This window comes from Drosophila biarmipes, chromosome 4 (assembly GCF_025231255.1).
Source record: "Drosophila biarmipes strain raj3 chromosome 4, RU_DBia_V1.1, whole genome shotgun sequence".
In the NCBI taxonomy this organism is placed as follows: domain Eukaryota; kingdom Metazoa; phylum Arthropoda; class Insecta; order Diptera; family Drosophilidae; genus Drosophila; species Drosophila biarmipes.
Window position 1 is genome coordinate 503,554 of NC_066614.1, and position 12,851 is coordinate 516,404.

At 31.6% G+C, this 12,851-nt stretch overlaps 1 protein-coding gene across 4 annotated transcripts; it reads right to left on the reverse strand.

The window, feature by feature from the left end:
- Window positions 1–766: 766 nt before the first annotated feature.
- On the reverse strand, window positions 767–12,319 carry LOC108036017 (synaptotagmin-7). 4 transcript variants are annotated; one of them, XM_017111939.3, is made up of 9 exons: window positions 12,272–12,319; window positions 11,447–11,609; window positions 9,361–9,501; window positions 9,218–9,299; window positions 5,170–5,472; window positions 3,226–3,306; window positions 2,989–3,157; window positions 2,402–2,614; window positions 767–2,324 (listed from the first exon to the last, which is right to left on the reverse strand). In XM_017111939.3, exons 2-9 carry the CDS (start codon window positions 11,605–11,607, stop codon window positions 2,224–2,226), a joined length of 1,251 nt encoding a protein of 416 aa, XP_016967428.1. In that variant the 5' UTR covers window positions 11,608–11,609; window positions 12,272–12,319; the 3' UTR covers window positions 767–2,223. The 4 variants fall into 4 exon arrangements, with proteins under 4 accessions (XP_016967428.1, XP_016967427.1, XP_043947210.1 ...); XM_017111938.2 differs by having other exon boundaries at window positions 12,156–12,308; XM_044091275.2 differs by lacking the exon at window positions 12,272–12,319 and adding an exon at window positions 12,068–12,140.
- Between the last annotated feature and the right edge of the window lie 532 nt (window positions 12,320–12,851).

The window sequence follows — 12,851 nt, forward strand, 5'->3', positions numbered from 1 at the left end:
ATAAGAAAATGTTTAAATTCCATTTATTTTTATTTCTTTGTGCAGCTCAGACTCTTCTTTTTTTTCAATTTTTCGTGGCTTGACAGAAAGACAATGCTCCACGCAATGCGGGTAAGCTATATATTTTTTTTTTGCTGATAAAAAATTTTAACAAAGAAATAAAATTTTTACGGTTTACTTAATTACCATTATTACAAAATATTTCAGAAAAATAAAAAATGACACCCAAAAAAAGTTCTTCGGTTTGTCAACGTCGATCTAGCCATGACCGCCCAAACCGTGGCTGCTAAATTCTAGGGTAAAATGTTAAATTAATTTAACATATTTGAATTAATTTGTTTTGGCCAATGCCTGACTTACATATGTCACTCAGTGTACTGACTTCGGCCCATTTTAGGTAAGCAGTCCAGACTGGGCAGTTACCGTTAATAATGAAATGTTTCCTTCGAAGTCAGATATATTTAATTTTTTGACATGGTTCATCACTAGGTAATTTAAATCAGATGTAGCAAGATTCTAGAGTGGCTGTTTTAAACACTGATCCATAAATTTATCGAGTCTCCTCCGTATCGGTAAAACAGTAGTCATTCTACAGCATAATTATGGATTGGTTCTCAATATAATGCGATGATAGGGATGGCGCTTTAACGTTAACAAATTACCAAAGAAGAGACGCCAACTAAACTGCTTGATAGCAAATACCATATAATAAAGATGTTGTATTATCTGAAAACCCATCAACCATGTTTTTAAGGAATAAACTTCGTTCCTGACTCTTATTGAATGCTTTATTTGCTGCTATGAATAAATTATTTTAATAATATTTTAACAGGTATATAACAAATATGTAATTTCAAGGTGGGTTGTATTTTCGATTTTTCGTTTTTTAAACTCAGTTTCAATTATCAATTATAAATATATTTTTTTTGCAATTCTTTCATCTCTCTCTTACTTTCTTATTTTTTTCTCGCAGTTGACGCTTATTCCGGCAATGGTTGGCTAATAGTATAATTTGTATATTTACTTTTAAAAATGGTTTATGTTCTGATTTATTGTGCTAATGCAATCCTTTTCTATTTAAATGACCTAGATTTCTATATTACGATACAGTATGCGATTAAAGAATATGTAATAATAATATATCTTTTTTCCATTTTATTTAGTTTAAAACCATGTAACAATGTCTTTTCTTCTTTAAATAGACTTTTTGATGTTATAGTTTAACAATTCAATCGTATTATATACATTTTTAATAAGTTTTGGTTTTTATTCACTGAGTTTATCAGATGGCTTCCACGGAATTAAACATACATATATCGATAAGCGCTTCAAACTTTCTTTTCTGATATAAATTATTATGTCAGCCCTTGTACCATTTGCGTTCATGTGCTAAATTGCCTAAATCGAGGCAAAAAAAAGTTTCCCAATTTTTTTGTCCTTTTTAATTTAATTTGTTAACCGCCTTAAATATTAAATGTTTACATGTTTGAAATCACGAATATAACTAAAAATAAATTATAAAATGTTTTAAAAGTATATAAATAAATTGAATGACAAAGTATTTGTATAAAAAGTAACAAAATTAACTTTGTCAAGCGAGTTACTTTCACTGTGCTTTATCATATAACATTTCTTATTACACATTAATCAAAATGTACTGTTTTTCGCTTTTTTGTGTGTTGCTCTCACCCTGAATCCCAAAGAAATGAAGGAAAAGTCCGTTTCTGTTGCAGGAAAGCTTTCGTTGAAAATCTAGACATGTCAGTCAGTCCGCCCTTATGAGACAGTCAACAATCGCGAACCCATTGGTTTTAAAATCTCTCAGTTATAAAACATTTTCGTGATCATTCAACACATCGAAGCCTTACACAGCGTTATTATTTAAATTAATTTTTTTAAACAGATGTTAAAATGTTTAATAATTTCTATTATATAACAATGACCTTACAAACATTTCTCTACATATAAGCACGTATAAAACTATTGCTCTTATCAGAACAATTACATTATTTAAATTGTATGGTTTTTTTATAATTGTATTTTTTCAAACAATAACATTAGTTTTGTGCAGATTTTAACTGTTTTTCTTTCTCTTTAAATTAGTATGATATTGCTATATATGCAAGTATAAATCATTTTATGTACATCTATGTACGGGTTTCTCCGGTATACTTACTGGTGTTAATATTATGTTTTTATGTTTTTATTGATTTAATATTTAATTTACTCAGGTTTTAAACGGTGCCATTGGACTACAGTTTGTCTTGGCTTTGAGATCATGTCTTGCCAATGTTTAGTTTCTGATGCTCCAGAACCGTTTTTACCTTTAAACAACATTCAAAATTATATATAATAGTTTGTTAAAAGTTGCATTAAGCACTATTTCAATTTTTATTCTTACCCGCTAATAATATTCGCCCTATCAACTCGTTCCTTCCTATATTATCAAAATCCATAACCATAACATCCAAGGAACATTCTCTTATTTTTTCCCAAGGAACGTTAAAGCTAAAGGATTCATTAAATACTGGATTTAATGTACATGTGAATATAGGCGTTTTTCTTTTCTCTACCCTTTTGTCTCCGAATTGAAGCCAAACCTTTACGTAAGGATCTGAAGGTATTATAAAATGCAAAATATTAAGTTATATATTTTATTTAATAATACTAGTAACGAGATAATTAATACTGTGGGCAAAAGTTCTGATATCATCATTTGTGACGAAAATGTATTATAGGTTCTACTAAATTAATCCTTTTTCTTAATTTTTTACATTCGCCACGCTGCTATTCAATATGCTTATGTTTAGTTGTACAATTTTCTTAAAGCGTACGAATGTAAAAAATATTAAGAAAATGTATTTTCTTAGAAGATTGTATAATTAATTTTCGTCGCAAATGTTGATATCAGAACATTTGTTTGCTGTAGGTGTGATCTTCACTAGAAATTTACCTCGTTCAAAAGAGTTTTTGTTCGATAATACTTACCGGATTTTCCATTTATATCCTTAGCTTTTAAATTTCGTGCTTTTATCAATGTCAATGTTAAAATTGAGTTTGATGGATGATAGCAAAGCGAGGAAAGAAGTTCACCGCATTTATCCTTCGCAGGGGGCTTTAAAGCTTTCCAAAATGATTGTTTTCCAGCGAAGTCAACCTTATATAACAAACGGATTAGTAAGTGATTACTGTTCATAAGAAAAAACTATTTCATTTATTATTTACCTGGCAAAGCGGAAGAAATACTTCTCCGATGGAGTCATCTCTTGAGAACCGATCGTAGTCGAACACATGTAAGTGTAAAACCTACACCATTTGTTTGGTCCATTTTAAACAAAAACCAAATTTTACGGTTTACTTATATTATTAAATTTTGGTGATTTTTAACTAATAAAATTAAATTAATTTTAATTAAGTTGAAAGTACTAAGCTGCCGGAATCGAAATGTTACTCTTTTGTCCAGTTTACAAAAAGTCAATTTCCTCGGAGAAAAATTAAAGTTTGAAATTATAGATTAAGTTTTGGCAAATGTTGCTAAGCCTTGCTCTTGGTATTATATAAGTCGGATTTACACATTTGCGTCTTAAAGCTCTTAATGAATATTTATATAGGACACTTACATCCTAAAGGGCATAAAGTGCTATAGGAAAACTAAAAGTAACAAATTAAAACGTTGTTGTTCATCGACATATTTTTTTCCGCTCCCGAAAGACAACCAAAAGCACCTCCTAACGAGGTAAATTACCGAAATCATTTTTTTTTGACGAAAACTAAATAAAAGTGTATAACATTACCCATCCCCCGCAGTTCTTATTTATAACGACAATTACTTCTATAGTCACAGGCACGTGAGCGCGAATACTTAATAATCAACCAACTCCATAACATTCATACAACAGTAAGAGATGCCTGAATATAAACCAACAATTTTTTTACATTTGTTCCTTTTAAAAATAGGTTTCCTTGAAAAAAATATTACCCTAAAATGTTTTAAAACTAACCAAAATTTACAAAATATTCTAAACTAAAAATTAGACACGAAAGAACGCTATAGTCAAGTGCCTATCAGATACTCGTTACTCAGCTAAAGGGAGTAAATGGGAAATGGAGATCTAGAGATTGTAAGACGCCACCTACCCGCGATTTTTATGGTAACGTGGGTGGCTGACATAGTCGGCGTTAAAGTGGGCGTGGGCCATTAGGTACTGACTTGACTAATATATTTAATTTTTGGGCGGTTTGTAGGCGTAGGAGTCGGTGTTGCCTGTTCGTAGAAGATGGCGATGGAGTGTATTACGCCCCCGTCTCACTAGTGTCCATTTCCTCATTTGCTTAAAAAGTTTAAGTAAATAGTCCGATAGTACAGTTGTAATAATAATCAAAACAAAACAACATAAAGGTGTATAGCCTTGAGATTTCTCTACTTTTGACACATTGTTGTAAAAAGTCCAGTTTTACAGTTATTATTCAATAAATATAGCCACACCTTTTTATGTGTATCAATATTATATTTTAGTCTTAACATAATTTTAATAGTTATAAATTGAATAGCACAACTTTTCGGAAAGTATATGTTTTGTATGATTTGAACAAAAACAACTCTTAACGGGGCACCTTCAACAAACAAACGCCCTGATATCAACTTTTGTGACGAAAATTTTGTTCGAAGATCTACCAAATAAATACACTTTCTAAATTTTTACGTTACGCACTCTCCAAATTAATATGCATTTGTTTATGCCGAATGAGTTGATATCAGAACTTATGTTTGTGAAAAGAGCGATCGTCACTATATTTTTACCTGTGTATATAAGAAGTTTGGGTTTGATTTAATGACAGAGAATATTAAAAGGAAATATGAATATTATTTTTTGACTTGATTTAAATATTTTTAAATTATTATGATATGGATTCAATAAAACGTTTTTATTTAATTTAAATATATAATACGACACATTTAAAATCAGTATCCAGATATTTACTTTGATTTTTCTTCAGCGCGTTTAAACTTCTATAAAATATTTTAAGATGTGGCCTTTATCGGCTCGGAAGCGCTTCCTTCTACCTGGTAAATACTATTTGACATACATACCATCTTTTTACTTTATCAGATTTACAAAATCCTGCTACATTGAAAAAGCCTATGGAGATTGTTAAATTTATACTTACACGAGACTGAAGTTTTTGAATGGGGAATCCTTCAAAGTAAAAGGTTTCATTCCAACGAGGATTTAGGGTTCGCCTTTTTATTTTGGTTTCCAATCTATGTTTTTTATCTGGTAATAAGGTTACTCGAACGTAAGGATCGGAAGTTCCACTTAAATCTTTCGCAGGAAGCTCTTTTCCTTGAAGAACTTTTAAAATTAATGTTGTATTTTGAAAATCATATTCCAAGGAAAAATGTATTTGTCCAACATTTTCACTCGGATCGTTGCTGTCAAGGTACATGTCTGACATCGAGATACTTTTGTTCTAAAAAATAAGATTATATATTTTCAAACATACAGTTTTAATAATATTATGGTTATTATAAACATAAATTTGGTTAGATCGACCAAAAATTAGGGATATTATCGTTAATTTTTTTTACACGATATAGTTAATGTTACATCAATTATTTTATTGGAACATTTGAACTATGATTTCACTAATTTTCATCAAAAAAAAGTAAATAGGCCGTTTGCAGCCAATCTCCGTAGGCGCTTCCAAGATAAAAGGTTTTTCGGTGAACAGCTAACTCGTTATTGGATTATTAGAAGAAAACCAATAAGCTTGTATCAGTATAGATGTTACTGGAGTTAACTAAGTCGAGTATTTTCACATTTAAAATTTTAACCACTTTAAAGTTAAAGATGTTATTTTAGCCTACAAATTGAATATATTAGTTATAAACAAAAATTAAAAATAATCAGTAACAATAAAAAAAACTCGAAGTCCATATCTGCGGATTTAGGTACAAAAACAGTGTTTCAAATTTCAGAATGATCGGTAAATTAGACTTTAAAGGGTGGTGTTTACCGACTTAATTACAGGTATTTTTCAGGAGAACGATTTAAAGTTTTGGACCCTAGAAGACCGGCCGGGAAAACCCCTCGTTCAAATGGTTATATATTTTCCAAATTTCGTCCGATTGACATTAAATTTAAAGAAAAACGTTCTTATAAAAAGGCAAACAAAAATTTAAATACATATCACTCCTTACATTTTTTTACAGGAACGACCGATTAATTTCAAAACAATACAAAGATTTTTAATTTTTGTTTTCGGCAATTTTGTCGGAAAGTTATAAGTAGAAAGAAGCATTTCCGACAAAATAAAGTATAATCAGGATCACTGACCGAGTCGAACTAGCCATAAAAGCTAGAACACTCAAACTTGGCATGCAGATTTCTGGACTTCCTGCGCAGAGCAAGTTTGTTTCAGCGGATGCCACGTCCACTCTAACAATCCGCTAAAATCTGTAGCGCCTACAGTTTTTATACCCTTGCAGAGGGTATAATGATTTGAATCAGAAGCATGAAGTGTATATATTCTTGATCAGCGTCACAAGACGAGTCGATCTAGCCATGTCCGTCTGTCCGTCTTACAAACTTCGGCTTGCCGAAGTTAACTTCCTTTCTTGTTTGTACTGACCTAAAAAAAAGTGCCACGACCTCTCTAACGCCTTCAAACGGATTAAACGATTAAATCTGTCTGCCGCTCACATAAAATATACTGAAATAGCCGGTAGGTGGCGCTGTAATATATCGCTTTGCTTCTTATATATCTCCATTTCCCTTTTGCTCCCCGAGTATCGGGTATCTGATAGTCGAGGCACTCGACTATAGCGCTCTTCCTTCTTTTATTATTATAAATGCATTAAAAGAAAAGTAAATTACTTGATACGTTGGTGTCAGGTTTTTCTCATGAGAACGCTTTCTTTGAGAAGGACATTAGCAGCAATTCGTTGAGCAAACAAAAGTTCCTAACACTTCTAAAAAGTTGATATTCAAGTTTTGTGGCTTTGTTACATTTTCGCTTTTTCCTAGATCAAGTGGAAGAAAAACGTTTGTTATTTAATTTTAATTTAATGTAATTTGTTTAAGTCCTTATCGCATGAGATGTACCTAAAATAATTTTATAATATATATTTTTATAGATTTTATAAACTTTCAGAAAAGTAATCTTTCTTTTGCAGATAGTATATAGTCGGATCGAGCCGGATCGGGCAACTTTATCTTACAGCTCCCATAGGAACAATTGCAAGGTTATACAAACTTTGGCAGAAAATTTGTTTCGAAGTCCCCTCGGATTTGACTCATTTTTCCGTGGGCTGCCCCGTGCAAGGGACGCGTCCCAGGGAAATCGCATCGGAAATTCGCTATTTTTCCATTGAGTTTTTATCTGCAGGGGACACGTCCCAAATTCTCGATTTTTCCATGGCCTGTCCCGTGCAAGGGACACGTCCCTGGGAAATCCCATCGGAAATTCGTTATTTTTTCATGTAGTTTATCTTTTTCTATATTGAATTTAAAATACACACATATTTATTTACTTTTAACTATATTTTATTTAAATTGTACTACTTAAATTTTCTGTAGAATTACAATTATTATTTACAAGTTTTTGTTTTTTTCTTAATAATTTGTTTTTAATATTTAACATCTCTTTTCGGTCCGGGTTCTCGGAATCCCTGGCCAACGCTCCTGAAAAAAATAAGAGCATGTGCTTAAAAAAATGTGCTTTACTTGTATATTTACCTTTGCAAACTGTTTAAAACCTTTTGAGGGATTTCATCACGCCACTTTCGGGTAACGGAAACAGAATTTTTTGGGTTATGTTATAAAACCTATAAAATATTTCAAAAAGAGACGTTTAACTTAAGGGAGCACTTACCTGATTTAATTTTTTTTTTTTAAATATCACTTTTATTTATAAATTCAAATGTGTCGCAGCACACAATTTAAACAGCTGCTGCTTCTCTTTTCATAACTCAAACAGAATGCACTAGGTCTTCTTCTTCTTTTGGTTTCTTTCAAAACATAACGGAGAGACGCAAGAAAGAGAACCGGCCGAAGGTTGCTCTCTGAGAGCCGAGGGCAGGCAGATATATATATATGACACAGAACGAGAGGGTAATATCCGAAGATCTGCCTCTCTTTATTGCTGAACTGCTTTCGTCGGAAGTCTTCTACACTGCTCCGAATTCTCTGCTGACGTCGACAGCAGCATACAATTTTAGGCAGAAAAAAAAGCAAAAAAGTTGTTTGCGCTCGGACATGTCCCGGAGACCGGACTGCGTAACTGAAGGACCGTTACTCAAGGCCGTTACTCAAGGAAAATCATTGTGGACGGCAGTACACTTAGGGGCGAAGCGCAGCGACGACAGATTTGTAAAAATTCGATATCCCGTTTAAAAGAATTCCAAATTCAAGATTTTCTACTTCCCAAAATAAAAACGTTTTTCCCTTTGTTTATATGTTTGCATCCCGAACTCCGCTTTTTCCCCGATAGGGAAAATAAAAAAAAAAAGATTTAAAAGGCTTACAGCTTTTAAACAAATAATTCTACAGACGTCGCCTATTTTAAGTCAATCTATAGGTATTGATGAGACATATATATTTCAATAAAAATTTTTTTCTAGCATAAAAACCGTAGGATCTACAGATTTTCGGGGATTGTGAGCGTTAGAGTGGGAGTGGCATCCTGCTGAAACAAAGTTGCGCTGCGCAAGAAGCTCAGCATTGTATTTGCTAAATTCCAACATTCTAGCTTTTGTAGTTTCCAAGAACTCAGCGTTCATACGGACGGACAGACAGACGGAGATACGTACATGGCTAGATGGATTCGGCAAGTGATCCAGATCAAGAATATATACACTTAATGGGGTTGGAAACTCTTCTTTCTAACTAAAATATTTTAAATTCCTAGAACATAAAAAATATTTTAATATTTCCAAAATTTTAAATTAGGTTGCTCTGCAACACGAAGCCCAAGAACCCACTTGCCAAATTATAAAGTTCTAGCTTTTATAGTTCCCAAAATCTCAGCACTCATATGAACTGACGGACATGGCTAAATCGACTCGGCTTGCAATTCTGAGCGAGAACATATATTTACACCATACCTTTTACCTATTTTGCGTCGAATGTATAATGCCCTTTTACTTCACGAATAACGGATATACTAAAGTTTATTTGCCTTTAAAGCTAAAAATAATTACAGGTATAGTACTTACAGCAGAATCCTTAGCAATTCCATCTCCAGTGTTTCCAACAGAAGACACATTTTGAGGTTTTGCTTGGGTAGTTCCCGAACCACTTAAAAAATTACAATTTTTACATTTTAAATTTACTTTTACAAAATACCCAAGTTACATACCCAATTAAAGGAGTTCTGAGACTTAAGAATCCATTTAATTTCCTGTTTATGTTATTTTGAAGAGGAGTTGTAATAGCTTGTGTTGCTGGCACTTGCGGTTTTGTAGGTGGATTACCAGAGTCAACAATATCCTGAGCAGCCCTTTAAAAAGGAAATCAATTTAAACGTTTTTATATTTTATGATTTAACACAAAATATGGGTAATATGTTGGAAAACCATCCATATTATTGTAATTTGTAGGCGAAATTAAATTTTGTTACTATATCTATATACACACTATAGTATATAGATAGTGACAAAAATTTTTGAATGAAAATTTTTGAGAAAAAACAATTTTTCAACTAGAGAGCCATTTAAATTCAATATAGGCCCCTTTTATTAAAACATTGAATATTTCAGAAAAATGAACCAAAGCAAGAAAGGAAGTTAACTTCGGCAAATTGAAGATTTTATACCCTTGCAGATATAGGAAATAGTCAACGAAAATAACACCATATTACATTTTTAAGAATTGTTGCTGGCTTCAGTGATATTAAAAAAAATTTACATAATTTATCTGACTTTTTCTTTGACAGCTATAAGTTAGATTCCGATTTTTGTTAATTTTAATTCGAAATTCTTGAAAAATATTAAGAAGATTATTCTCAAAATTCTAAGATTATGGTGAAATTTTTTTTTTGTCAATCAAACAACTCAACAATGGTATGTAGAATTGCAGCGTGCCGAATGTAAAAAATATAGAAAGTGTATTTATTTAGTAAATCACATAATACATTTTCGTCACAGGTGATATCAAAACTTTTGATTGTTGAAGGTGCGGTCGTCACTACATTTTTACCTCGTTAAGACGTGTTTTTGTTTGATTATATTTACATTAATTTTCTAATACTTCTTATGACAGCTATGTCATATGGCAGTTAAATTTTTATCATTATAATCCTGAAATAATATACAACCGACATCGTCAGATCAAATTGTCTTGAGACACTGACCAAGAATATAAATTCTTTATGTGTTTTTGTACATTCATTAAATTTTTTGAGTCAAAATAATAAAAACTTTTAAAGTTAGATCACGAAGTAGAGTAAAAATTCTCCGGTGGTTTTAAGGATTTTGGCTTAATGGGTAATACGATAAAAAAATCGAAAATCATATTAATCTGTGGTTCCGTGGCTAAGTAAAAAATTTAAAACATATTTAAAAATAAATTTTGTATACCAATTTCAATTAAAAATTTTAAAAGAAATCACAAATTTTTGACCTAAATACAGACCTAATAAAGTTTTTTAACGAAAATGCTTGTAAATTCGGCTACACTGAATCGCATTGTTGTTTGAAAAAGTATAAGTACCGTCGATTTCTTGAGTCTTCGTCAAAGTAATGACAGCTATACTTCCAAAAAAGTTGGAGACCGGACAAAGTTGTTATAAAAACCAAGTTTCTCAACTCTTGTAATTTATCTAAACGAAAAACAATGGCCTCGTTCAGCAGAACAACTGAATACCTAACGACGTCAAAAAAAAATAAAAACAACTCCTGCAAATATCCATAATGCATTTAATAGGTTTTGTGTTGCTGACAAATTTTAACTCTAAAGGGCTTATAGTACTTTAATAATTACATTAGCAGATTTGTTTTGTTATTATTTTTGTCTGTTGTGTATAAAATTCGAAAATTTTATTTGGGTAGGCCTTATAAAATAAACTATAATTTTAGTGAGCGAAAATTAATGCTTGAGAAAACAACATTTTCTTGGAAGGGACTTTATCTTTCCGAGAAATGTTAGCCGAGAAATCGGCCCTAAGTTAAGCGGTTTTGCCGAGTTCAGTAGTACCGCTACCATCCGCCAAGGTATCTGGTTTTGTCATTGTATGTGGTGTGTGCTGCACCAGTGGAAGTTTTTTTTTTTTTTAATTTTATATGGAAGGTATCTCAGAGTAGAGGCGATTTTTAATAAATTTACCTACTTAAGAGGTGTTTTATTCATAGAATAGTTGAATAAAAACAAATCTTTTTTGGGCTATAAAAAATTAGAAACTTTCTCAGGATACGATCGCAAACCTAACATTGTAGAACATAACTTACCTAAGACTATAGCTACTAGATTCTTCGTCTTCATTTGGTTCAATAAACTGTAATTGTGATCTTTTATGCCTCCACCACAAGTATCCGCCAGCCAGAAATAGAGCGATTGCAATTATAAGACCCAATACAGCCAAACATGCTATTAGTACTATGCTCGCCATATCTGCAATAGATTTATTAACAGGTAGTTTTATGTCTTGATGATTTCGCACAATAAAATGAAAACTAATTATGTAAGAAAAACTGTATGTATATGTAATGTTATGTACATACATATAAGTCCTTAAGTAATGCATATAAAAACTCATTTTCAAATTAAAAAATTAGCCTTATAATAAACACAATTAATCACACATGTTTTATTGAAACGCCAACGAAATAATTTCTACAATTCTAAAGATGTAATATCAATGCTGGTTATTTGTAAGGCACAAAAAATAGCACACTTGCAGTCGCATAAAAACTTGCTTTAAATTTAAAAGGATAGGTTTTGATTCGTTTATCTGATGATTTATATCTAGTGAACTGCATATTGGTTATGTTTAGTAGTAATGTGGACTTGTTTTTTGTTAAACACTTCTTGGAAAATATTTGTTTATATATTTATTTATACAGGCGCACTTAGGTGTTAGCTGCTCAAAAGGGTTCCTCAGAGACCAAACTGATTCTACAACAAAATAATTAATGTTATGGGTATCTGTTTACTAACGGTCTTGCAAAAGTTCATGTATATATTATTGTAACAAATTAAGGTCTTTCCTTTTAATTTAACAAAAAGAAAAGGATATATTTTAGCTTTAATCAAATTTATTCTGAAAACAATACGTTTGTATAAGTTAATATCGAGCTACTTATGTATGCCAATGAAAACACGTCGAATACATTTTTTTATAAGAGACGGGTCATGTCATTTGCATGAAAAGCTCAACTACGTGCGCATGACAATTGAAAAATCATGGAATGAGAGCGAGAGCCACATCCTGACGGGCTTCTAAGCTTTTTTTGGTTTTCTCAAATTAATTGTCTTGTTAGGTCTAGTTCTAGCATAGACGAAAACCTAACTTTAGGTTTGAGCGAGAGGCAAATAGGCAGTTAGTGCATTTCGTCGGGTCTGTTTTTCAGCGCGGTAATCAGATGAGCTAAAGAAATACCAGAAAAATACCAGATATAGAGATAATGTCCCATTTCAATTTACTACTCTAACGTAATGTATTATTTTGACATAATTTACAGGATAGTTTTTGTGGGGAATCTTTTTCGAAATTATGAAATATTAAAAAAAATAACTTCTCAAGAGTAGATGTTATATGTCAAAGAAACTTCTTCACGATTTAAAAAAATTTTTTTTTTTTTAATATTGAAATGTATTACATTTATAACTAAAAAGTGGAAGATGGAAAGCAAT

Bases quoted from the DNA above. Each gene is read 5' to 3' on its own strand.
- LOC108036017 (XM_017111939.3), bottom strand. From the start codon at position 11,607: ATGGCGAGCATAGTACTAATAGCATGTTTGGCTGTATTGGGTCTTATA. The intron at 3,307-5,169 runs GTAAGTATAAAT...CAAATGGTGTAG, and splicing joins TTCAAAAACTTCAGTCTCGT to GTTTTACACTTACATGTGTT. The intron at 2,615-2,988 runs GTAAGTATTATC...TAATACCTTCAG, and splicing joins GGATATAAATGGAAAATCCG to ATCCTTACGTAAAGGTTTGG.